The 24,020-nt window shown below is 41.0% G+C and overlaps 1 protein-coding gene across 2 annotated transcripts in view; it reads right to left on the reverse strand.

The window, feature by feature from the left end:
* The window catches only part of LOC109032365 (fibroblast growth factor receptor 2), a 65,847-nt gene that overhangs the window by 3,478 nt on the left and 38,349 nt on the right, over window positions 1-24,020 (reverse strand). For both annotated transcript variants that reach the window (XM_072298343.1, XM_019044453.2), the window contains exons 3-7: window positions 12,345-12,526; window positions 4,971-5,075; window positions 4,049-4,154; window positions 1,077-1,210; window positions 212-380 (exon numbers count right to left, since the gene is read on the reverse strand). In XM_072298343.1, the coding sequence (XP_072154444.1) occupies window positions 250-380; window positions 1,077-1,210; window positions 4,049-4,154; window positions 4,971-5,075; window positions 12,345-12,526 (658 nt within the window). In that variant the 3' untranslated portion in view covers window positions 212-249. The remainder of the gene's footprint in view (window positions 1-211; window positions 381-1,076; window positions 1,211-4,048; window positions 4,155-4,970; window positions 5,076-12,344; window positions 12,527-24,020) is intronic.

Here is a 24,020-nt window from a genome sequence, read left to right on the forward strand (position 1 = left end):
TGTGAAAAATGAATTCAAAATAATTGTAAATTACTTATTTCTCTACCTTTCATGACCCTGCTCTTTAAGATTGCTGGATACAGCTCAGAATCAAGTTATACCTACATTTGTAAAATAAAAAAAACAAAACAAAAATGTCACAAATAAATATGTCTTTCATTAGGCCTTCAGTCACGAACAGAAGTACCTAGCAAAGAAACTGATCACTTACATGTAAAAATTAGGTTTGCTTGTTTACAATTGAGGTAGTCAGCCGTACGAATGGAAGCAATATCGCCTCAAAACTAGACAGACAATGAGTATCGATGAAATCAATGAACAGACCAAGAAAACCATCCAACCCCAGTCTGTGTAGTCAGCTACTTGCATTGAAAACCATTCTAAAAACAAAAAAAAACCAAGCATAAGCAAAATACTTTGAAATCTTTAATTTTTGCACATATTATACCACCCTGCCAAGGAAAAGCACAGTATCAGTTAAACGTCTGTTTTTAGAAAAAGTCTTTTTTGGCACAGGCTCAATTCCATGGCATCTCATAGACCGGTCCCATATTTGTCTTCACTTTTCACTTATTTATAATTCTATTTTTACACAATTATCTTCCTCAAAATGATTAGATTAAGATTTAAAATAAAATAATATGTATGGGAACGGCCTATTTTATATATGCTTACTGATATACTTACTGTGCTCTATCATAGCAGCACAACAAAGTTTTTGTGTAGAAATAGCAAAAGACGATTTTCATACTTATTTGCGAGTTAACAAAGAAAAACATGTTCAGCTGAGAGCAAAGTTTTTTGAAAAAATTGGTTTTCCAAAAAATTGGTAGACCTAGGTGGTATAAAAAATCTGAGGTCATTTTGAGATTCAGTTGTAAAAAGTACATTGAATAAACCTGGCACAATAGACGTTTGCCAATACTTAGGGCATTCACACTGCGATGGTGCATATAGAGACAAACCCAGATTTGAAAGAAATGCATTTGAGAGTTCAAAAAGCTATATCTCCTAAGTTTTTTAACTATACTTCAAAAACTAAAAAAACCTGAGAAATTGAGGAATTTTTAACATACCCTCTTCTCGAAGTGTTGTGATGAGCTGGATAGTTTGGTCCCCGCTGTTGCTTATTGTACACATATAGTTGCCAAAGTCACTTCGGTGAACTGATGAGATCTCCAAATACTTGCCAATTATTTGACCATCCTCTCTACAAAAGTAACCAAAAAATTCGATGATGGTTAAAGAAAAGAAACAAAATAAAACAAAGCAAATGGTTGTGATCGTAATTTAGAGACATGGCTATTTTTAACATTTCCTGTTCATTTGAAACGGAGGTTTTAAAGATTTGAGCCCTCATTATATTTTAGGATAAAGGAACACATTCCTTTCCCAGGTAGTCACATGTTGCACACGGTCGGATTTACCTACTTGCCGCCCTTGGGCCGCCTGTATTTTGCCATCCCCTTCTCATTCGTTTTGAAACATCGACACAAACTATCAAGTGAACGTGCCACAGGAGGAGGGGTGCATAGGTAAGACACGTTTACTCGTGTTGGGCACATGTTTTGTGAAAGCTCTGTCAACACTAGCAAAAGTTCACGGAACTTTGCGCGAAAGTTAAGTTCCGTAAACCTACCTCTATGTGGACAAGGCCTTTCATTTATAAGAAATGAACGAAAAAATTATGGAAGAATAAACATGGTTTAATAAGTTTAATTTCCGCCCCCGCGCCGACCGCACTGTGTTTGACGCATTGCGTGAAGTGTCAGTCTTGTAGGCGCTATGCGATTCACGCCGACCGCTGCTGACCGCACTGTTTTTGACGCAATGCGTGAAGTATTCATGCAGTCTTGTAGGCGCTATGCCTTTCACGCCAACCACTGCTGATCGCACTACGTTTGACGCAATGCGTGAAGTATTCATGCAGTCTTGTAGGCGCTCCTATGTGCTACATGCTGACCGGCGGGCCGAGGGCTTCTCCTTCTCATCTCAAGTCCTCGTCAATCATTGCTCTCTGCCCCGCGCCGCTCTAGGCCGAATTGCGTGTTTGGTTTCTCTCTCGACTAGACTAATGAAACGTGCTGTCTCTTGTATCACCGAAAGACGAACAAATTGGAAATTACTGTACTTGACCTCTCAGGAAATGAGAGATTTTGTCGCCTTTTCTCGTTTGTAACTTTTCTGAATCCGATTTTTTTTTGGATACCTACATGTGAAAAAATTGCAAATTTAACCGCCCCCTAAATTTGCCGCCAGGGCCACCGGCCCTAATGTTGCAAAACATTAAGATCTTGGTTGGATTATAGCTACTGGATTGGAGTGATGTGCATGTTGCCTGTCTAATAATTGGAGGAGCTCCTCTTAATCGGAATAAAATTGAAATAAGTTACATTCATCTTTGCATTCCCTGTCGTCTTGAAACATGGAACTCATTTTATTTTATACATATTTAAAATCGGCATGTTTTAGACTCCATAATGTAAATACTTTGTCATTTTACGGTACTTAAAGTGCCACTTCATATCCATATTTTTATTGCAAAACGTAACGTCCCTGCTAAAAATTGGCGATAGGAGCTGCGTTTCAAAATACCATAGGAATTCTTAAAGCCGGCTAGAGAAGGCAATAGAAAATCATATGACTGGCTGTAGAAAGCGGAGTAAATCATATAGCCGGGATAAGAAGCGATAAAAAAGTATACAGCCGGGCTATAGTTCCTATCGCCGGGCTTTACACTTTATCGCCATCGGCTATAAAAGACTATAAGAAATTGTGTAGAAATTCGTGTGCTTTATTGGAAATCAATAAGTTTGATACGGAACCACCATAATATTTACAAAACACACATTATATTTTCCTTTAAGGTGATTCGTCAAGCTCAAGTGACGTGGTCGAACTGGCATGCGATATATCGCATCTTTTAGGTAAAAAATCTCGGCAGATTTTGAATTTTCAGCAAAAAAAAGGACGATAGCCCCTGCGCATGAGCCTGAAGAATCATTCTAAACCCAAAAATCGGCAAAATTCAGAGAAATGAAAACAGGATAGTGTTTGGAAAAAAACATCGCATTAGATACCGAAATCGATAGCTGAATCGAATGCGAGGTTTTTTTCCAAACACTATCCTGCTTTCATTTCTCTGAATTTTGCCGATTTCAAGGTTTAGAATGATTCTTTAGGCTCATGCGCAAGGGCTATCGTCCTTTTCTTTACTGAAAATTCAAAATCTGCCGAGATTTTTGACCTAAAAGATGCGATATATCGCATGCCATTTCGACCACTTCTTTTGAGCTTGACGAATCACCTTAATACATATTTTTTTTTTCATCAATTAAAATGAGAATAATCCATACAGGATGTGCAAACATTTCAAAGTCATGAGTTGAAAAACGCTGACTCCGCGAGATTATACATGGGAGCCCAACACAGAGCGGAGTGACGTGCTGCATTGCGCAATGCGTGAAGTATCCCTGTTAGGTTTGTAGGCGCTAATGCGCTTTTCGCGCTGGCTGCCCGCGTGCCGCGCCGCAGCGTGCCACGGCGCTTAAGGCGACTATTTCACACCAGAGGTTATTGCACAGTATCATACGAAATTGAAGGCGCTCCAACATATTAGGAATGGCAGGCATCCTTCAAAAGTACGGAGCTTTCCGCGCAAAATAAATCAAGATACTACGGCCCAAAAATAGAGCGGTAGTCCAAAAACTCACCAAGTCCTAGCATCCGTAATTAGTAACATTTAGCATACACTTTATCGCCTGGCGCGGCGTTGCTTAATCGCCATCGGCTATAAAAGGCTATAAGAATTGTGCAGCCGGCTATAGAAGCTATTACTGCCAATTTTTACCAGGGGTGGATTATACAGAAAAAGTGTAACTGTGTGTCACTCCTTTCGTTAAATACCATACCTGTATAGTACGTCAAACTTTGATACTTCCACAATTTAAAGAACCATAACTAATTAATCTCGGTTAGTGGAATAAACCTTTCATTTCCTTACCCATCATAATATTTTTTGGATAGGAGATATGCATAGTGATCTCACCTGGAAATTTGCTTTTGAGAAAATCGTTCGTTCCCTTCGAGTGTTTGATTTTCGCCTAGTCGAATCCACTCCACTTGATTTTTTGCGTCAGGAAGATCAATATGACCTGAAACAATGGAACGTCATTGTCATTCATAGACCTATTTGTCCACTTCCAGTAAGTTAGGCAACATGCATAGCAAGACTTTAAAATAAAATAAACTATGAGCAAGGGACACAGCAAAAATCTCCTCAATCCTAGTTATAGAACTATCACTTGAATTTCATTCCATGTTAGTGCCGGCGAAATGGACCAGTAGACAAGGCACGAATTTCAGCATTCTGATACACGTTTCACAACCGAAATTTCACGTAGAACACGATGCGCACAACGAAAATTACCGAAATCAACTCCTTACGAAGATATTTAATGATTCTTGATGCGTGAATTCAAACCTCCCGCTCATGAAAACTCAATGCTCTACGTGACTCACGTCGCGCGCTAAACGTTATCATGGCAGTCTCTGCGATATAAAAATCTGGCAACCTCAATCTTGACGCTTTGGCTCAGTTATAGCAGGTTGCTTATAGTTTGAACAACACATGCTGGGAAATGAACATTGCTAGATTGAGAAGCTTGCTAAAACCGTTGCAGTGCACGAGTTGACTCACGCACAGCTTTGAGTTTCTCATGAGCGGGCAGTTCAAATTCCTCGTAACCAATGTGAAATAAAAACGTTAATATCTTTGTTAGGAGTTGATTTCAGTAATTTTCGTTGCGCGAATCGTGTTCTACGTGAAATTCTGGTCAAGAAACATGTATCAGAATGCTCAAATTCGTACCTTGTCTAGTGGTCCATTGTACGTATTTTATTTTGTAGTATACATGCATTGTCGACCTGTCTCATCATAAGATCATAAGAGTTTAAAAATTCTTGCTCACCTACGAAAGCTTCGCAAAACAATCTCACGGTGGAGCCAACCTTGGCGTATTGCTCATTGGCCAATTGGTACGTCGGTAACGGTGCGTCAACATATCCCGCCTTATCTGGAACAAATTAACAAGGAGAAAAAGTTACTACCTACTTGTAATTCTGACGTAAACATACTTAATTAGTTCACTGATGCAATGCTTGATACCAGTGAGCAAACAAGGCAAAACTGTTGCAAGCAACTATTACTGCTCCCAAGTCGCTCACATTGCCTACCGAGATATTGAAGGCGAACTGGTTTGAACGAGTGAGAAATAATGTGAGTGGATTATTAGTCTTATAATGCCACGAATAAAGCAGGGCTCGCTCGCTCGCTGATTTGAAAAGGACTCTGAGGGCTCACAAATTAAACATTCAGTGGTATTAATGGGACCTCAAAGACCTCCAAAGCAACTGAAGATCAAACTTACAGTATTGAAAAATTTAAATGGGATCTAAAAGAAGTGAAGGGACCCCGAGAATCAAAACTGTGATGATAAAATTGATCAACGCACCCTCAAGGCTTCAAGAGAGGGGAAAAGCTCCCTTCACTTTGAAAAAATGAAAAAAATCAGCGATATACGCGTGGTGCCAGGTCCTGAAGGACTCTCTATGCTAAATTGCCAACATTCAAAAAGTGGCGGCGCGTGTACGACTGTTTGCCTATGCGGCAAAATTGAAGGCGAACCAAGTTAGCGAGATACCAACGGCAACAGGTTGACGCGAATCTTCATTGCCTCCATCACGGTTTATGGAACGAGATATATAAGTGTCTCCCATGTAGATAACTATTCGCGTTCCTCGATATGTTTGTTGCCTATGGAGTGAAATTGAAGGCGAATCTCAGGTTATCAATAGGTTAAGGTATTATCTATCGGTTTAGGACCAAAAAATTCTGGTATTCAATAAGAACTGATCTCTGTCTCTCTAGCCAGAGTGCAAACTTTAAATACACTTACAATCTGTATTGTGTACATTTGGTGCGCGGATATCTGGAGCTTAGTAAACATATGCATAATTGCATAGGATTAAGGGCCTGTTTTTTTCCAATCCCATCCACTCGACGACTACGCAGTGGATCGAGTCAATCAAAGAGATCGGACATAATATTCTTGACTATAACTGTAAATTTTGATGTTCATTTCGTCACATTTTAAATTTAAAGGGGTACTTTGCGAAGAAAATTTCACAAGGGAACCAATGGATCCACTTTTAGAGCCTCAACGGAGTTATAAACGTTTGAAGTCTCCAAATTTTGTCCGACCTCTCCTATTAACTCGATCCACTGTGCGACCGTCCAAAATATTGGCTTTATAAGTGTGCAAAGGCTTCTCGCAGCTTCAGAGTTGTATAATATCGTACTCAATGGATACTCATTTTGGTTTCAATGTGAGATCCGAAGGCATCCGAATTTGAATCGGCGAGAGCGAAAACACACCAACTCGATAGCTCGAAAATGCTCAATTTTCATTAAAGACACTCAATTTTCGGAGAAGTCATTGAAGTTAACGCATCTGTTCCAACTTGGACCTTCTAAGTGTCCTCAAGCACATGTCTTTCGGCACCAAAAATCTTTTTCCTTTACAAACTTCTTCACCTACTGTGCATTAATGAGCGCGTTTATAATTTCATTTTTTTGGGTTGGTGTGTTTTCGCTCTCGCTGATTCATTTTAGGTCCAATTTTCCTTGAGAGACCCCGGTTGAGTTCCACCTTCTAGATTTGACAGCCGAAAAAAGACACACTCCGACAACAATGCCTCCTTAAAAAAAATTCGCAGCTGGACTATTAATTTCCTAATGAGTATGAGAGAGGCGGAGTGCCCAGGAAGGATGGGAGAGGAGAGAGGAGGCAGGTGTTTGAATGCCCCCGTCATAATCTTCCTGGCAGCCAAAAGGCTCTTCTGACAATACCCCTAAGCCACAGCGAAGCGCTATCTCTAATGAGATAATGGCTGCAGTGGACCACGTCGTCATTGTGGTCCCAAGTTGAGCCGCAGAAAATGCTCGACCGTTAAACGTGTCGGATGGTCGTAAAAATAACCGATTCCTCCCGTCCGAACAACAAGGAATGGGCGGGGTCATGAGCGCGTCTGACAACCCTGTTGACCGAATATGGCAGCTAAATCATCACGAGTGGAGAAAAATAGAGATGAAAAAAAGCTTCACCAATTTCCATCACGATCTGTAAGAGGTCACGCCACATGGAGCCCACGTAACTGAGACCCTCGAAAATCTGATTATTCATCTCTGTCCGAGTCTGACGCTAGGCCGGGCACGATCAATTCGTAAAAATCTCCCGAAAAGCATCATTATAAAGACGTCCGGTGGGTTCTTGAGATGAAGACGAAATGCCATCACAAATATTGACCCCTCCTTGAGATCGGACATTGAAAGACGAGGATTGATTGACTTTAACCGAAAATAAGTGCGTGCACTTAGGCACTGTGGGCCTAACCTGGCCCAGACGGTCAAACATTTCGTCGAACTGCGCAGTTTCATCGAACTAATTTTGACTGATATAAAATCTGATTGGCCGAAGGATTTTCGCAAAAGTTCGAGGTTCGACCGTTTGGAACAGGTTTCATACTAAGTCTCTACTCGGGTCATCAAAAATAAGCTTTACTGCGTTGACTGCAAACTAATCAAAGACAAATGGATCGAATTTAAAAGACCCATATCAAAAAGAAACTGTTCAAAGAGGTTCGAATTTTTATTTCTTCACAGGACTTAATAAAGACGGTATATGTTTCAAGACGACTTTCACACACTAAATGTGCTCTTCCAAACTTTAGCTTGGTGACATGAGAAAAAACACTCTAATATTATTTAGATTAAAATTCCTCCTAGCCTCAATTGTTTTCCACCAAAATGTGGACTAAGTAGTTCCCATGCAAGTAATATGTACCAACTGGCTGGGAAAGAGTCCCTCTTGCAGATTTCAGCATATCCTCACGAGCAGCCATAGGCATAGCGGTAAAAATGTTGCTTACTTTTTCAACAGATTGGTCTCTTTTTTTTAGAAATATATCGACGGCGTAAGTCCGCAATCACGTATCTCCTTTGTGGTGTTTGAAAATCTCCGCCTCTGTATTATTTTTTTTAAAGAGAACAAATTTATATCATTCCTTGAAGAAGTGTTTGCAGAATTTTTTTCGCACAGAGAAGAAAAATCACTGCAGTTTTAAAGAATTGCCGTTGAGCAGTTTTCCGTTTAAAAAACGAAGTATGACCGGAACTCTGCGACATCGCAAACCGAGATACGTGGTTGCGGACTTACACCGTCGATATGACACTTTCTAGCAAGTTATTTGATGGCGAAAGCCTCATTGCTCAAAATTGGATTAAGCCCTTTGCTCTCAAATTAAAACCAAATAAAATTCCTGGCATTCAATTTTGGACTCTTGTATCAAACGCATCTTTTGAAGGAACATCCTTGCAAACCAGAGTTAAACTGAGAGAAATTTCAAAACGCTACCGCCTGCATCTCTTATTGTCCGTGCAGTAGAGCACATGCCTGACAGAGCAAGCTTTCATTCCTAAGTCCGCAACATGTGCTGAAAGTCCGATTATATTGTACTTGGAAAAATAATTGGATCTTTTAAAATCAACTAAAAAATGCGACATTGGAGCTGAAGTGCAACAATGAGCACCCTGGTAAAAATTGGCAGTAGAATCTGTGTTCCAAAATACCATAGACCTACAGCCGGCTGTAAGATTTCCAATAGCTTCTATAGCCGGCTACACTATTTCTTATAGTCTTTTATAGCCGATGGCGATTAGGCAACTCACAGCCAGGCGATAAAGTGTGTGCTAAACGTCACTAATTACGGATGCTAGAGGACTTGGTGAGTTTTTGGACCACTGCTCTCTTTTTGGGCCGTAGTATCTTGATTTATTTTGCGAGGAAAGCTCCGAACTTTTGATGGATGCCTGCCATTCCTAATATATTAGAGCGCCTTCAGTTTCGTATGATACTGTGCAATACCTCTGGTGTGAAATAGTTGCCTCAAGCGCCGTGGCACGCTGCGGCGCGGCAGGCGGGCAGCCAGCGCGAAAAGCGCATTAGCGCCTACAAACCCAACAGGGATACTTCACGCGTTGCGCAATGCGTGAAGTATCCCTGTTAGGTTTGTAGGCGCCAGTGCGTCGCCGCTACGCATTGTGTTAGGCTTTAATATTTAATCTGGCGGAGTCAGCGTTATTCAACTCATGATTTTGAAATGTTTGCACATCCTGTATGGATTATTCTCGTTTTAATTAATGAAAAAAAATATGTATTAAAGGAAAATATAACGTGTGTTTTGTAAATATTAAGGTGGTTCCGTATCAAACTGAATGATTTCCAAAGCACACGAATTTCTACACAATTTCTTATAGCCTTTCATAATCGATGGCGAAAAAGCAACAGCCAGGCGATTAAGTGTAAAGCCCGGCTATAGGAACTATAGCCCGGCTGCATAATTTTTTATCGCTTCGTATAGCCCCGCCGTATGATTTTTTCCACTTTCTACAGCCAGCTATATGATTTTCTATCGCCTTCTTCAGTCGGCTATAAGAATTCTTATGGTATTTTGAAACGCAGCTCTTATCGCCAATTTTTACCACGGCACACTGCTTTAATTAGAATTGGTTCATTTTAAATTCCCAGTCTTAAAAAATACTTAAGTCAATGCAGGTCTAGTAGTACTGGGCATTTATAATTAAATAATAAGTTCGGTTGAATTTTTTATTGAACTTGCTTAAATACTATTTTATGAGTGCCTACTTTTTAAAATTTTTCCGGAGAACTCTCGGTCCCCTGATGGGGAGAAACCTCCTTTTCATTTTTCCAAATTTCGCACCCCTCAAAGTTTCAGTTTATGCGCCACCGTTGGTATAGTCCATCAGTAATGCACTGAAAACGATCATCGTAAATATTCAACAAAGATAATGAGATTTGGTGATGGACGCAAGGATTTAAGGCAGAATACGTACTGAGCATAAGAAAACGTTATCCGGCAATTTTTCCAAAGGACTTCATTTCCATCAATACCGCGGGAGGAAACTTGGCGTTATAGGACGGATGAGATAATTTTATTCGGGTGTACATGATTGAATCACAAAAACTCGATTTCGCGACTGTCGGACTGACCCTTTAACCGAGTTAGATTTTACGCGACTTTCCTTCTTCCTCTCATCCGCTGTATTTGGAAAGTCATTATAAGTATATTCAGAAAACTACTGAAATTATTTAGATGCGCGACTGAACTTTGGGAGTCATGGTACTCTGTGGATTTACAGATTTTGGTAGACTTCTTTCCTCTTTTCTTTTCTTTCCTTCATTTAAATTACTTTTTGGGGGGGGGGGGGGCATAGAATGTTTGAATAGAGTTAGGAATAAGCGAAAGACTTTGATTTCTCAATTTTAAGTAAATTCTATTAAAGATATGAACTTGCTAACTTACTCTTACGAGAATTTCCATTGCGAAGCATATCGATAACCAGAGTTAAAAAATAATTATTTTTGCTTGCGACGTTGCAAATCTCCGCTAATGTTTTCTTTTTCTCGAAGAAAAAAAGACCAACAGTTAATGTCGAAATTTGCGAATTCCTCCCTCATTTCATTCAAACAAAAAGTTTCAATAAGATATGTCTATCTGTTGTGTTTTGAAAATATAAGGTATGATCGGATATTTTGAAACGTTGCCACCGAGAAACGCCTTTTTCGACTTGAGCCATGGAAATCAGTGGCGAGGCGTGCAAGATCGATTATCGACATTCCTCATTTGAAGCTATGGTAAAGAATCGATTATTAAGGTGTTCTTGCGAACATCCTGTCTATCGATCCTTTCCCGTAGGTTTCAAATGTTAGCTAAATCGATAAATCGCAAAGCACGCCACGCCACTGATCACTGGTAAAAAAAAAGACACATTGGATCTAGATTCCAGACTCTTGAAAACATTGACAAGAAAAAATACTCTTGATTTAATCGGATTTTTGCTTTAATCCGCTTGTCGATGTTCTTGAGAGTCTGGACTCTAGATCCAAAGTGTTTCTTTTTTTTCCAGTGCACTGATGAAAATGGTTTAATCCTCAAGTTCTGGCGTCTACCTAGCTGCGCATCGTGGCAGCACGGCGTGGCCTGGAATTCTTCTTCCTCTTCCTTTTTTCTCTTATGTACTTTTTTGATTGATGAATGCTAGGCCGGCGCGCGGCTGTATCACGTTATGATATTAGGCATTAGGCGCAGTGACCTTGCGAAGTTTCAGTTTGGGAGTTCATTGGCTCCGGGCAGGGGCCAGGCCCCTCTCCGGCCCCCGCGCCCCCCGCCGGCCCAGGTGGCCCATGCCATGCCCGTGGCCCATGGCCCATCGGCGAACGTGGTGCTCCCGCTTGGTTCTGGTTTGTCATCGGTGTCCCCCCGGTGTCTTCGTCGCTCCGTTTTCCGCACAATGACTGGGTCATTATCCATTAAGAAAACGCGTGAAAACCGCCCAACAGGATTCCTGGAATAGCGGGCATGAGCGCTCATTCGGCAAAAATCAACTCGGAACGGGAATTCGGGCACTCTTACACGTGAAGAAAAACTAAATCATGCTCTAAACAAATTTTTCATGGCTGCTGTCTTTTCTCTTAACGCCTCGGCTCCACGGGACGTTTCACGGGATTTTTCCCGAGTTCGAATTGCAGGAATGAAACTTCTGGGCTTTTTTCCCCCGTTAAAAAACACAACAAAATTTCTTCTTCTTCTTCTTTTTAGGTCGTTTCTGGGACTCCACCAAGTCTCTTAGTTGGTACTATGATTAGTTTTGACTGACTCAATATTTTTCCCGACTTCGCAAGTGAGATTTTTCCCTGGGGCAAATCCCATGAAACGTCCCATGAAGAGAGGGCCTTAGGTTTACGTGCCCAGTGCGTCTACTAAAACTGACCGCGAAAAATCAGTACTTTCCTAAGAAATTCGGGACCTCCTCGACAGGAAGATTCAGCTTTTTTTCAGTGCCGTTGTGTGACGAAATTTGTAGACATCCGACATTCACGCGCATATCGCAATATAAATGCCGTAGCTAGCCACAAAATTCGCAGTTCATTGATGGTGCGAAGAGAAAACAACCGCACAATCGCAATCCAGCTGGCAAATACTGCACTAAGAAGCAATCCGCAAGGTACTGCATACTCTCCAGGCTGTTTTATAAGACACAAGTGGTATGCGGTGAAAAATTCCGGACTTTCTCGTGGAATTTCCATACTTTTTCAGTACCAATCCGCATCGCACAATCGTAGTGACCTAATACGGTTACTAGGATGCGCTTTCAATACGCTTGCTTGTTAGCTATGCAAGCTGCAATCGTGTATTTGACTTACCGAATGTGGATAAGTGAATAGTGTGAGATATGGAACTGGAATCGTTGCGGACGATACAAGTATAATTCCCAGCATCCCTCGCCGTCACTGCGTGCGTGTACACGGTTTGATTGGCAGATTCTGGGTATAATATCATGTTCGAGACATCCCTACGCCATGGATAAGGCTTTCCATCCTTGTACCTGAAACACACGTAGATATATTATGAATATTTTTGCACTGAAAGTACAAACACAGAGTGGTCGCGAGTACAAAATAATCACACTTTACAAATAAAGTGCATTCCGGTATGCACATTGAGGAAGAAATACAAGCAAAATTATACTTGCACGATAAAAAATAACAAAAAAAAAAAAAAAAAAAAAAAAAAAAAATTAAATTGCAGCTTTGTTACAGAGAACGAAAGAATTGTTACCACAAGAGTAAAATTACTTGTGGCCATAACTAGAAAAATAGGGAAAACCTGAAATCCATTATGAGCACTGTGAGAGCAGTGATTTTTTTTTCTCTGTGATAATCATTCTGAAAGATATTGCAAACCCCCAGAAATCCCCTGTAACTTGTGATTTCAATATTTTCGGGATCATGGGCAGATTTAGCGCCAAAGATCACGGAGGATGCGTACAATTGTTTATTTTTCATTAGCTTAACCGTCGGCAAAACTCATCTCTCATACGGCGTTCTTCCTTAGCATTGCAGTATGGGGCACCCCGTAGAATCAGGTAGCAGAGCGCGAGACAATGCTTGACACTTTTCGTTGTATATAACCCCGAGAAATACCCTATGTGTAATGAAGACGATTCGACTGAGTTGGCATAAGACGAGACGTTGACTTAGGAGCGTCTCTCGCGATCCACCTACCGGAGAGTGTAAATATTGAGATATTGTATCCGAAACACTAAGCTTCCCATCGGATTTCATGCAACAATTACGCCCGGGTGAAGAGCTGGGAATCCTTTGCAGTTTTAGCTCCGTTGACAACGAAGCTGGAAATTGGGTCGCAAGCGCCCGGCGCCCGGCGCGGCGCTCCTGTGAGCACAAAAGCCAACCGAGTGGAAATTCGTATCAGGGGATATTTTATTCGTGGAATCCTTGCTCGCGCCTCCCGGCTGGAGCTGTTAACGCGTGCGGAAATGGGGGACGCTGCTGCCACTTTGAAGCCGCTCCTCCGACGCTCCGGATACCGCCCGACTGACCAGGACCCCGCTCCAAACTTAGAATCAATGGGGGTCATACGACTTCGGGTCAAAAGAAGAGGGAGTAATCAGAGGGAAATCGGGGGAAAAAAAAAGAGAGAAGTACAGTAAGTACGGTCAGTGTAAAAAAGAGAGAGAAATACAGTAAGTACGGTCAGTGTAAAAGAGAGAGAGAAGTACAGTAAGTACGGTCAGTGTAAAAAAGAGAGAGAAGTACAGTAAGTACGGTCAGTGTAAAAAAGAGAGAGAAGTACAGTAAGTACGGTCAGTGTAATAAAGAGAGGGCGTAGAACAATATTTGAGGGGCTTGGAGGACAAAGCGCGTGAGTGCAGTTTTTGAAAAAATTGAGATATTAAGGATTTCAAGTGAAACTAGTCTCAATGCATATACTATGAAAAATTCGCCCCAAATTCCAATTTATGAGCATCAAAAAGTCAGTTTGAACTTTCTTCCCGCCGCGCCGTAAGGATCCATGTAATTTCGAAACTTCTAACGCGTATTTCACGAAATAGCAAAAACTGCACTTCAGTCAAGACGAAAAAAAAGGAGAAATCAGAAGGAAATCGGGGAAAAATCAAGAGAAAGAAGTGCAGTAAGTACGGTCAGTGTAAAAAAGAGAGAGTGTAGAACAACATTTGAGGGACTTTGAGGACAAGGCGCATAATTGCAGTTTTTGAAAAAATTAAGATATGAATGATTTCAAGTAAGGCTAATCCTAATGTATATTCTGAACTAAAACTCGCTCCCAAATTCCAATTTTTCAGCACCAACAAGTTAATTTGAACTTTCTATCCGTCTAAGAGTACATACAATTTTAAAATATAAGGACGCACGGTAAATACTTGTACCTACCTTCCCGCGATATACAGGGTGGTCCACTTGATCCAGGGTTAAACGGCCAAACTGCAGGAGCCGTAACACCCCCAAACCCCTTCTTCAAATTGAGATTTCGATTATTTTTAGATCATTTATGAATTTAGGTCATAAAAGTACAGGAAAGTACATATTTTCATGAGATTTGGTTGACAGCCGTTGCCAAAATTCAGGAAAAACGATTTACTTTCCGAAATTACGAGGGGACGTAGCTCTGACTGGGAGCACTTTTAGAATAACTTAATAAAACAAAAAAGTCTAATTTTGACCCATAAAACACGCTCCTGCAATCTGGCCGTTTAACCCTGGACCACCCTGCACTGTGCTCCTGTACAGCAGGGCAGTAAAACTTCCATTTTCCCTGCTGCCGATGACGTCATTAGACGGGAGTGAAAGTAAGAGATTCACATGAAACTGCACGCCATTTATCAAAGCGCATATATTACGATGCAGCCTCTGGTCCGATTCTGAGTATCTTCGGTGGGATCGGGTCCGGAAACAGATGAAGCTCTGACGAATCGTTTTCCAGGAAAGGCGTGTATTGGGGGCGCGGTTGTGGTGCGCCCAAATCGCACGGAATATCCGTGGCATTTCAACGTGGAGCCAGGCGAACTTTAATGCTCCTGCTCGAAGCTCGACCCGACAGCGCGGGTCGAAAAAGAGAGATGATAATTTATGCCGGCTGGAGCAGAAATCGGCTGGAATTGAATCCGCCCGGATTGAGTACCTGACTAAGCCCCCGCCTAACCCAAAGTGGCAGTTCGTAAACAATGCAACTTTGTTCCCTCCTTCATTAGCCGAATTTTCGCGATTAGAATCGATTCAATTCTAGAACGGATCATTGTTCATTCGTCTGTCTATTTACTTTTGGAAGCCACAAATCCTCTCAATTGATGCTGTATAAACACACGATTCAAGATATTGTGCCTTCTTGACGGTCAAACTAGCGTTCACGGCGTTGGAGAGGAGGTGATACCTACTATTGCTGGCCAAAGATCCAACTTAACTTAGGTATCCTTTGTTCATGAATTTAACTTCAACGCAATTTTCCTGACTCAAGGACTTATTTCTTTCGTCTATGAATTACTTGTTTTATCAGATTCGACCCAAAAAATGAAATATTTTTTATCTTCAAATCTTCTTGGCACTCGTTTGAGAGCAAATTTTTACAGGGTCATTTTCTCTTCACCAAAAAAGCCATCCTGAGAGACATTATTGAAGCCCCTCCTATTGGAACTGTAAAGCTTGACTCAATTTTGTGTAATTTTTACTTCCTCTTTCAATGCAAAGAACACGCTATGGTTAAAAGTATATTATACTAAAATAAAATTGAATAAAACAAAAATTACTAATTTTTTTTTTAAAATTTCATGCTTTGAGCCTAAAACGTTAATATGACCTGGCTGGACTATCTTCGGCTAGGAATTTTACGGATTGTTCGACCGATGAGTGGAATAATAGATAATCTATTACTCAGAAACACTGACAGAATGCCTAGGCTGTTTTTCGACTTTTACAAACGCTTTAAGACATTTGAACCAAATTTTTTCGTACGAGATTGGATTGAGGGAAAAATCGTGTAAGTTGGATGAAAACTTTAACAGAGCATCTATTTCAAATTCTCGTCTAACTTTCTGCGTCCAAGTGGTACTATGAAAATGGATAGAAGAGTCTACTTAACTTTTCATTCGGCTCTATTTGATCAAAAAAAATGTAACCGAATGTTAGTGAGAACTAAGGGGTATGCCCTTTGTTTCCGCGACTTTGCCTAAGTGATATCAATTAAAAGTATCGAATGTCGACGCGATATTTTCGTATAAAAATTTAATATCATCCAAGTTTCTGAAGCTTCACAATGAGGATATACATATATTTTCCCTTTACTTATTATAAAAACTGGGTCAGAAAGTCAAAAATGATGATACGCAGTCCTACAGCATTCCCACAGTCTTTTGGGCGCTAGTTATGCGTCTCACGCCAACTAACCGACTCACAGTGGGACGAAAAGGTGTCAAAACGGGACATTCGCACATTAGACGATAATTTTTCGTCGATCTTCTCAAAACTTGACATTTTCGGTATTTTTGGGAAAAGGAATCCAATATTATGTTCAGTATTTAGTTCATAGTGACAATCTCGCCCAAAAAATGGTGTTGCCAAGTCTCTGTTTTAATCTATTTGATATACAGATTAGCATGATTATGGTAGAGATTTAACGCGCGTGTCATTTGCTTTTTTTCATTGAAAAAGAAAATGAATTCACTTATCCTGAAATTAAGAAATGCTTTTATTAAGAATAACACCCTCCCTGCCATCTTCTTACCTATCGCAAAAACCGCAGCGATATTTGACTATAGGGGAATGAGTTCATCAATGGGCAGACATTAAAGTGAATCCCAAAATCATAAACGAATAAGTTGCTCCCAATTATTATCATTCTGTGACACAGATGCTTTTTTTCCATTTTTTTTCAAGGACTTTTCTTCTTCCGTTTTTGAGCGCCATTTTCTAAAATCCTGATTATACCAAGTATGCAACAGACACTCAAAAGTTCTAATCTTGAGATGTCAAAGCAAAATTCCATACTTTAGAAACTCCGAGTTTCTTAGGGGTCTTTTCTGCACTTCTGAGATATCGTTCATAAGAATGAGGATTTATTGCCACTCAATATATTGCATTTTCCCATCGAACATGGTGGAATACAAATCATGGAATACTGTCAAACTGTCTTCTTTGGTTGAAATTAAATTTTTAATTTCAGCCTCGATTCTAAGTACAGTTTCCATCACGACATCATCCGATTCTTTGCAAATTCAAAATAAAAAATCTGTCTACAAAAAAAGACGATAGCAATTTAGTATCCTAGATATCAGATAAGCATTGCAGCAAGCTGATAAGCAACGCAGAGGCGGCGGCGCGGCGGCGGCCAGCAACGCAGCCCGTAGCCCGTTGCACTCAACCTCAACCGTCAATAAATTGGCCTGTGAAAGCGCTCGATTTTAAGCGAACCGCGCTCATGTTTTCCCTTGTAACTTCCAAAGTCGGAAGAAGTCGGATAAAAACTAATATGATTCTGAAAGCTAAGGATACGTAGAATCTCGATATGCAAACCGTTTCTTGGACAAGTCTGGACATTTTTTTAAAACTCTAATTGAAGTTTGAATTTTAGTTTTTTGACTTGTCGATTTTGAATTCACTCTCTAACCCCCAGGAAGTAAAAAGTAATCATCACCAATGACGTAAACGAATAGTCTATGTTTGTATTCAATTGTTATAACAAAAAATTGCATTTAAAATAATCTCGGAAAGCTAGAGGAGCAACATTTGTATTCGTGCGCTTTTACCTCTTTTCTTCATCTTTCCGAAACGTGCGTTTCTCTACGCCTGTCATTTGAATATTCCTCAATTAAATTGTTAAAATCTTCGTTATTCTGGAAGTTCAGACCCTCCAGGTAACTTCTACACCTTTGGTTTTTGCTTTTAATGAATTTCATTTTTACCACGAATGTCCCGTTTCTGTAATGGGCTCGTCCCAATGTGCGACTGTTTGGCGCAATGCGAGAAGTATTCTTGCAGTCTTGTAGGCGCTATTACGCCGAGCGCACCGATTGGCGCAATGCGCGAAGTTTTCCCAAAGTCTTGCAGGCGCTAATAAACGTTTAATGCTCGCCGCACTGTGTTTGGCGCGATTATTCGAACTCGCGTTAGAATGATCGCGGCATCGAATAATAGCAGGGCTTCAAAGGCCTATGTTGCGTTTCGACGCTGTAGAGCATTCCAACGTTGCCTCGTTTCTCCCGATTAAATATTTTTTCCGAGAGAAGTTAGGAAAGTTCTTTATACACACGGCCATCATTCAATCATTTCACTTCATTTATCATCAGAAGGGACTAGGGGGCTATGCCCCCTGGCCGCTACGCGGCTCAACTTCCAGAGGACGCTCCGCGCTCTCTAGGTCCGCTTCGACAAAAGAACATCCGCAAAAAATGAAAAAAATTTCATACTCGACTCTCATTCGTCCAATCTTCCTCTGGCCGGGATCAATTGAATTTTATACTACAAACTGTATTCGGAACAAAAGGTTTGCACAAGCCGAAAATCTGATACAAACCAATGCTTACTTTCAGCTTAAGGGCCCAGATACACCTGCGAGATACAAGCGCTTTTTGAAAGTGAAATACCGATAAGGCAAGGAGGATTTCGAAAGCTCGACATTAAGCGATCGAAACCCCGGTTTCTTAATTGTGTTTCACTTTCAATAAGCGCTTGTAACTTGCAGGTGTATCTGTCGTTTAAGTCTTTGAAGCAGCACAATACATTTTCTATTTCTTCCGGAAAATAATTGTTTTTTTTTTTCCTCCTCAAGGGAAGATTTTCCCCTCTGCTCACTCCTCCCAATCCGTCACATTCAGATACCCTCATTGCCAAGTTTTGCTCCGTTTGCACCACTTTTGTCCCCGTTTTTCTCTGCCCTTCAGTGTCGCACACAGTCGCGCCCTTCCCTGGAACCCCGCAAGCTGCACCGCACGCTACTAAATATTGGACCCCTGGAAACCCCGGAAGTCCCGGAACTGAAGACATTCCGTCTACCCGCTCGCTTATTAACTTCCACGAAAACTGATTTTCCAGCACGTCATCAGCGGCGATTCCGTCGATAGTGCTCTCGGACGCTTTGCAAAATGGTACTCGCGAGGGTGTCGAAGCACAGACCGACGATGTCAGGGTAGTTTTAACCCCCCCCCCCCCCCCCATCGAGAGGGACCTTTCGAGTATTACGTACGGTACTTAGGGGGGGGGGGGGGTTTGGAGCCAGCGTTACCGTGCGTTACAAGGGGAGTAGGGGGGTCAAGCCTAGCGTTACGTAACAGATCAATTGACAAAATTTGACTACAAATTGAAAAAAACGGGCGTCTTCTTGGACATTCTTCTCCTTTTTTTATTTCAAAATTATACTTGCAATGGTTACCTTTTTCAAAAAATTGTCCAAGTGTACTTTTCCGGTAAAATTATGAATGAAACAAATCTAATCATACATTTTCATACCTTGTTGATCTCTTCTCGTCGCGTTTCAGCAAAATATCTACGGGAAAAAAACGAATTTTTTTCAAGCTGTTTTCTCAGCGGTTTCTTGTTTTCTTTTTAAAAAAATGAGGGGGGGGGGGTCAGGCCAGCGTGACGTAATTTCGAAGGGGGAGGGTTATGGCTGCGTTACGGGTACGTTACAAGGGAGGAGGGGGGTAAAAAATCGGGCAAAGTGCGTTACGCAATACTTTAACGGCCCCAAAGACAGGGTTGATAAATCGATTCGAATGGTACAGCGCTGTCAACTATTGCGGCAAGAAATGCTGAGCGTTATAAAACGGTATTTTTCCTGAATTTTAAGACCACCCTTGCTGACAAATAAAGGAGCAGATAAAAACTCTGCTGATACCAGTAGGACCTCTACTGATATCAGTTGACACTCAACGAATGCAAGAAAAATTTCAAGTATTTGAAAACGGTGACGTAGCTCGAAGTTTGTACTTAACATTCCCAATTATATTTACAGACCGCCCCCCATTTGATACGAATCCTTACAGTCCCCCTTTTTTAGTTCATTTTTCCAAGGCGAACGATGCGGTGACAAGAGCTCTGTAAACCTCGCGATCTTGACGATAAGTTTCCTTCGCTAAATTAGTTACTTACAGGATGAAGGGAAATTAAATGAAAAATCCGATAAAGGATATTGCTAGGAGGAGATCAAAAATGGGTCACATTCAAAATCACGCTGGGCGAGGAGGAAAGAGAAACGCGCCCTCTCGGATATTAAATGGAAAGGAATTCCGAGAAAATTCGTCTTGGAAACTTTTCTTTCTCTGCTTTTTTACCCCCGACCTTTTCCCGTTCTTTGCAATAGAGACGAGGAGGACTGAAAGCGCGAATCAGAGAATTACGCGAACAGCGTTGCCATATTTACTTGAAGGGTTATTTGAAAAACACAACCATTTTTGGCAATTTTCATCGACGTTGTAACATATTTTAGGTTGATGAAAGAAGACTTAACGATATTTTGATGCGGGTGAAGACAGAATCATGCGTAAGGCGATGATCGTTGAAAATTGGATTTCAAAAATTACAATCTTTTTAATGCTCCGTATGTTTGCAATTTTCACTATTAATAAAGGGGAAAAGTGACGATTTTAGATTACCCTCACTTTGTAAATTTCGACGATGGTAAGATCGTGAAAGACCTGATAAGATACTAGTAAGTAGCGGTACAAGCGCTTCGTTGTTACAAGGATCGAAAGACTTCTTACCACAAAAATAACATTGTAATTTGTGACCATGAGACTAGAACTTTAAGTTGGACCTAAAATACATTGCATTGTGAGAACAACCCCTCAACCCTCTTACCCCGCAAATATCGTTAATGTCTCCTTACGTCGGAGCATATTCTGTCTCCCCCAGTAACTTATAATGTAATTTAAAACGAGTAATGTAAATTTGCACAATAGGTTATGATGCCCTCTCAGCTTCCAAACGCGTAACAGTTTCTGAAATTCAGTTCACCGGTTGCCGATGTATTCGACTATTTCTGTATTGACCTCCTTTACAGGGGTGGATCAAGCAATTTGGCAACACAAGATTTACTTCATTTAAACCTATGTTAAATAATCTATCCTTGTCGGAGCACCTGGCCCCTTCAAGAATCGATACATTTCCATGGGTTTGAATAGAGTAAAAACAATGTTGCCAATTTTCTTATTCCACCTCCTCTCTTATTCGCGGGTCTGGTTTCCGAGCGTAGCTGTACATACTTCAAAATTGTTATACGTTTATTTTTCTACGCAGTTCCCTCCTTTTTTCTAGCATTTTTTTTTATAACGTGACGCAGTCTTCTAATCCTATCAGCAAGGAATTCCTCTTTCTAATTCCGAAGTCATTTTTTTCACCTAATCCACGGCCTCGTCACAGCTAAAGTGTTGACCACCAAGATCCGATTAAAGGTGTGAAAAAATACAAATACGGCTCAGAGCCGCGTCCGGCAAACAAGGAGGATTTAGAAAATTTTCCCAGTTAAAAGTTTCCAACGAATCCTGCGCGAATTGAGTCGCATGTGGCAGGAGCAGAACTGCCCGACTGAGGGGCTCGAATCGTATTTTCTTTCGATCCTACTTCGAATTTTTTCGAAAGTTTCATACTTTCTTTCTGCATTGATAGTCTTACCGCCTGGCTAAAGTAGGCAACATGGAACACCGCTTTAACGCTTGAGCGTCAAAGGGGGATTTAGGGATGGCGATTTTTTCGAATAAATCGATTTGATTTTTAGGAAAAAGTCAAGTAGATTTTCAAATCGAGTGAAAAAATCAAATTAGGAAAAAAATTTCAGATTCCTTTTAAAATCGATTCTAAAACATTTAAAACCCCAAGTTCGGCGCCCAAAACACAACTACTACTACTACTACTACAATTGAACTTGAAATGAAACTCAGGTTGCACAGGACCTAGGTCTTGTGTGGCACGTAAACGTAGGAGATTTCGATTTTTTTTTCAATAATTCGATTTCGGCTCGAAAAATCGATCTTTCGAAAATCGATTAAAAATCGCCATCCCTTCAGCGTTCCTCAGGGGTGCAGTTGTATTTAGTGCCCTGGCAATGCCGCCTCCTCTGAGTTGCTGCGTTAGACATGGACAAAATCGGACTCGCAGCGAGAAGAAAGAAGTAGCAAAAGTCAAGTATCTCGGCAACCCAGGGACCCAAGTTTAAAACTGTGGTGTGTTAAAACGAACAAATGATATGATGATATCAATATAAATTTCAAAAAAAAATATCTTTCATTCTCGTAAATTTCTCTTGAAAATACTATATCGAGTGGCTGAATAAACGCCGCTCTAAAACTCATCTGTAAAAGGATTTTAGAGGGAGGCCAGATCCAAAATAGCTCGAATTCTATGAACAACTTGTTGAACGTTTTCATCGATAATCACAAATGGATTCTGCTGCCTCTACGAATTCGGCGTATTCAAGTCCCTTTTCCTCGAATTCACATACGGATAGTGCGAGAGAGGGGGTATATGGTAGATACAAGAAGTTGATCGCTCATGACTTGAACGCTACTTTTATTAGGTATTGTCTTGACTCGTCCGTAATCCAAAATGCGATCGATCTACCGTTAGAGACACATAAATATAAACATTTTCGTCAGACGAGTGCGCTACGTGTCAGTAAATGTTCTGATGCTTTCAGACTGACTTCCGACATTTTATTCTCGGAACCTGAAAAAAAAAACACCCCCCAAAAATGTTCGATTCCCGATTTGAACCGGACCAGTTACGATGGAATTCCGGTGAGTGCAGCTTTTAAAACGGTGCTGTTTGTGTGATAATGCTTCGCTGAAAGTTTAACTTCGTATAAAATTATTACTGTGGGTTTAACCTTTTCAATTTAAGGTAGTTCTAAAAATGACTGAAACCGGAAGATTCGGAAGAGCGTTGGTAAACTCAAATTAATCTTCCCCCGCAATGGTATTTTTGATAAATTTTCGAGTTGCTCGAGGAAAGCCTTGATTAGCACTCTTCATTGAATTGCCTAAGTTTTGTCCAATTATTGCCGTAGAAGTAAGTATACTAAGTAAGGGGAGCACTTTATATGTATTATGTGCAATCTTAGAATTAAACAAAAAATCGTACAGCGACTAAGCATTGGGCAGATCAAACCTTACGTACCTTTTAAAATGCAAATGAAGAGGGATACACGGAGACAACAGATCTTCGGCAGCACTCCGTACAGTTGCAATCTTCTGATTGTAAAAATAGTCTTTGCATTTTGTAATTTAAACATGCTTAAATCACTTAATTTGCCTTTATTTTCTTCCTTCATTGTTACCTCCGTTCATTTTTTTCACAAATCCAAAAAAAGGGTGGGACGAACTGAGGTACATCGGCGATTCTTCTACTTTGAGGGGAGCGCGTTGCGTACTTATTTCGGAGAAGTATATAGGCTCTTGTGACGAAGGGAACGCCCGGTGAAAGGGTGGCGTTTGGGGAGCTTTGGATGAGATGAGGGAGTGCCAACTCCCTGATGGATTGTGGGAGCACCAAGTTTTGTGGCGGTTAGGCGTCGCAGAGCGCCAGAGAGCGCCGCGACTCTTATGTAAGTATATAGGCTTGCGTTAGGGTGTATTGCAATGTATACGCAATTTTCGGGGAAATCGTGTGCGTCATTTGTATCGAGCATTTTGGGTTTCGGACTGTTGCAAGTGCGAGAGACGTCATCAGACGCAGTTTTCCGGATGGATGTTTCCGGGTTCGTGACGTCACCTGGCCGGCTTTAGCTTTAGCTCTGGGCAGTCGGCTACGCGTTTTGGTAGAGGTTGCATTTGCCGAGGTCCGACGCCCTGAGCACTCGGAGATTGGTTTGCTTACTTTTGGTGTTAAGTGCAGTTTTGTGGTCAAAAAGTTCGTATCTTCGTCGTTTTGTATTAGTTCATAGGTGTATTGGTTTATAGGATTGAGGGAATAAAGAGTGATCCCCATTAAAGTCACGTTAGGAGTTATTTAGTTATTGCCCCTGTAGCGAGCTACGCTGCGCCCCCAAAGCAGGTAGGCTCCGAGACCCAACTTCAC

Source organism: Bemisia tabaci, chromosome 3, assembly GCF_918797505.1.
Source record: "Bemisia tabaci chromosome 3, PGI_BMITA_v3".
Taxonomy (NCBI): domain Eukaryota; kingdom Metazoa; phylum Arthropoda; class Insecta; order Hemiptera; family Aleyrodidae; genus Bemisia; species Bemisia tabaci.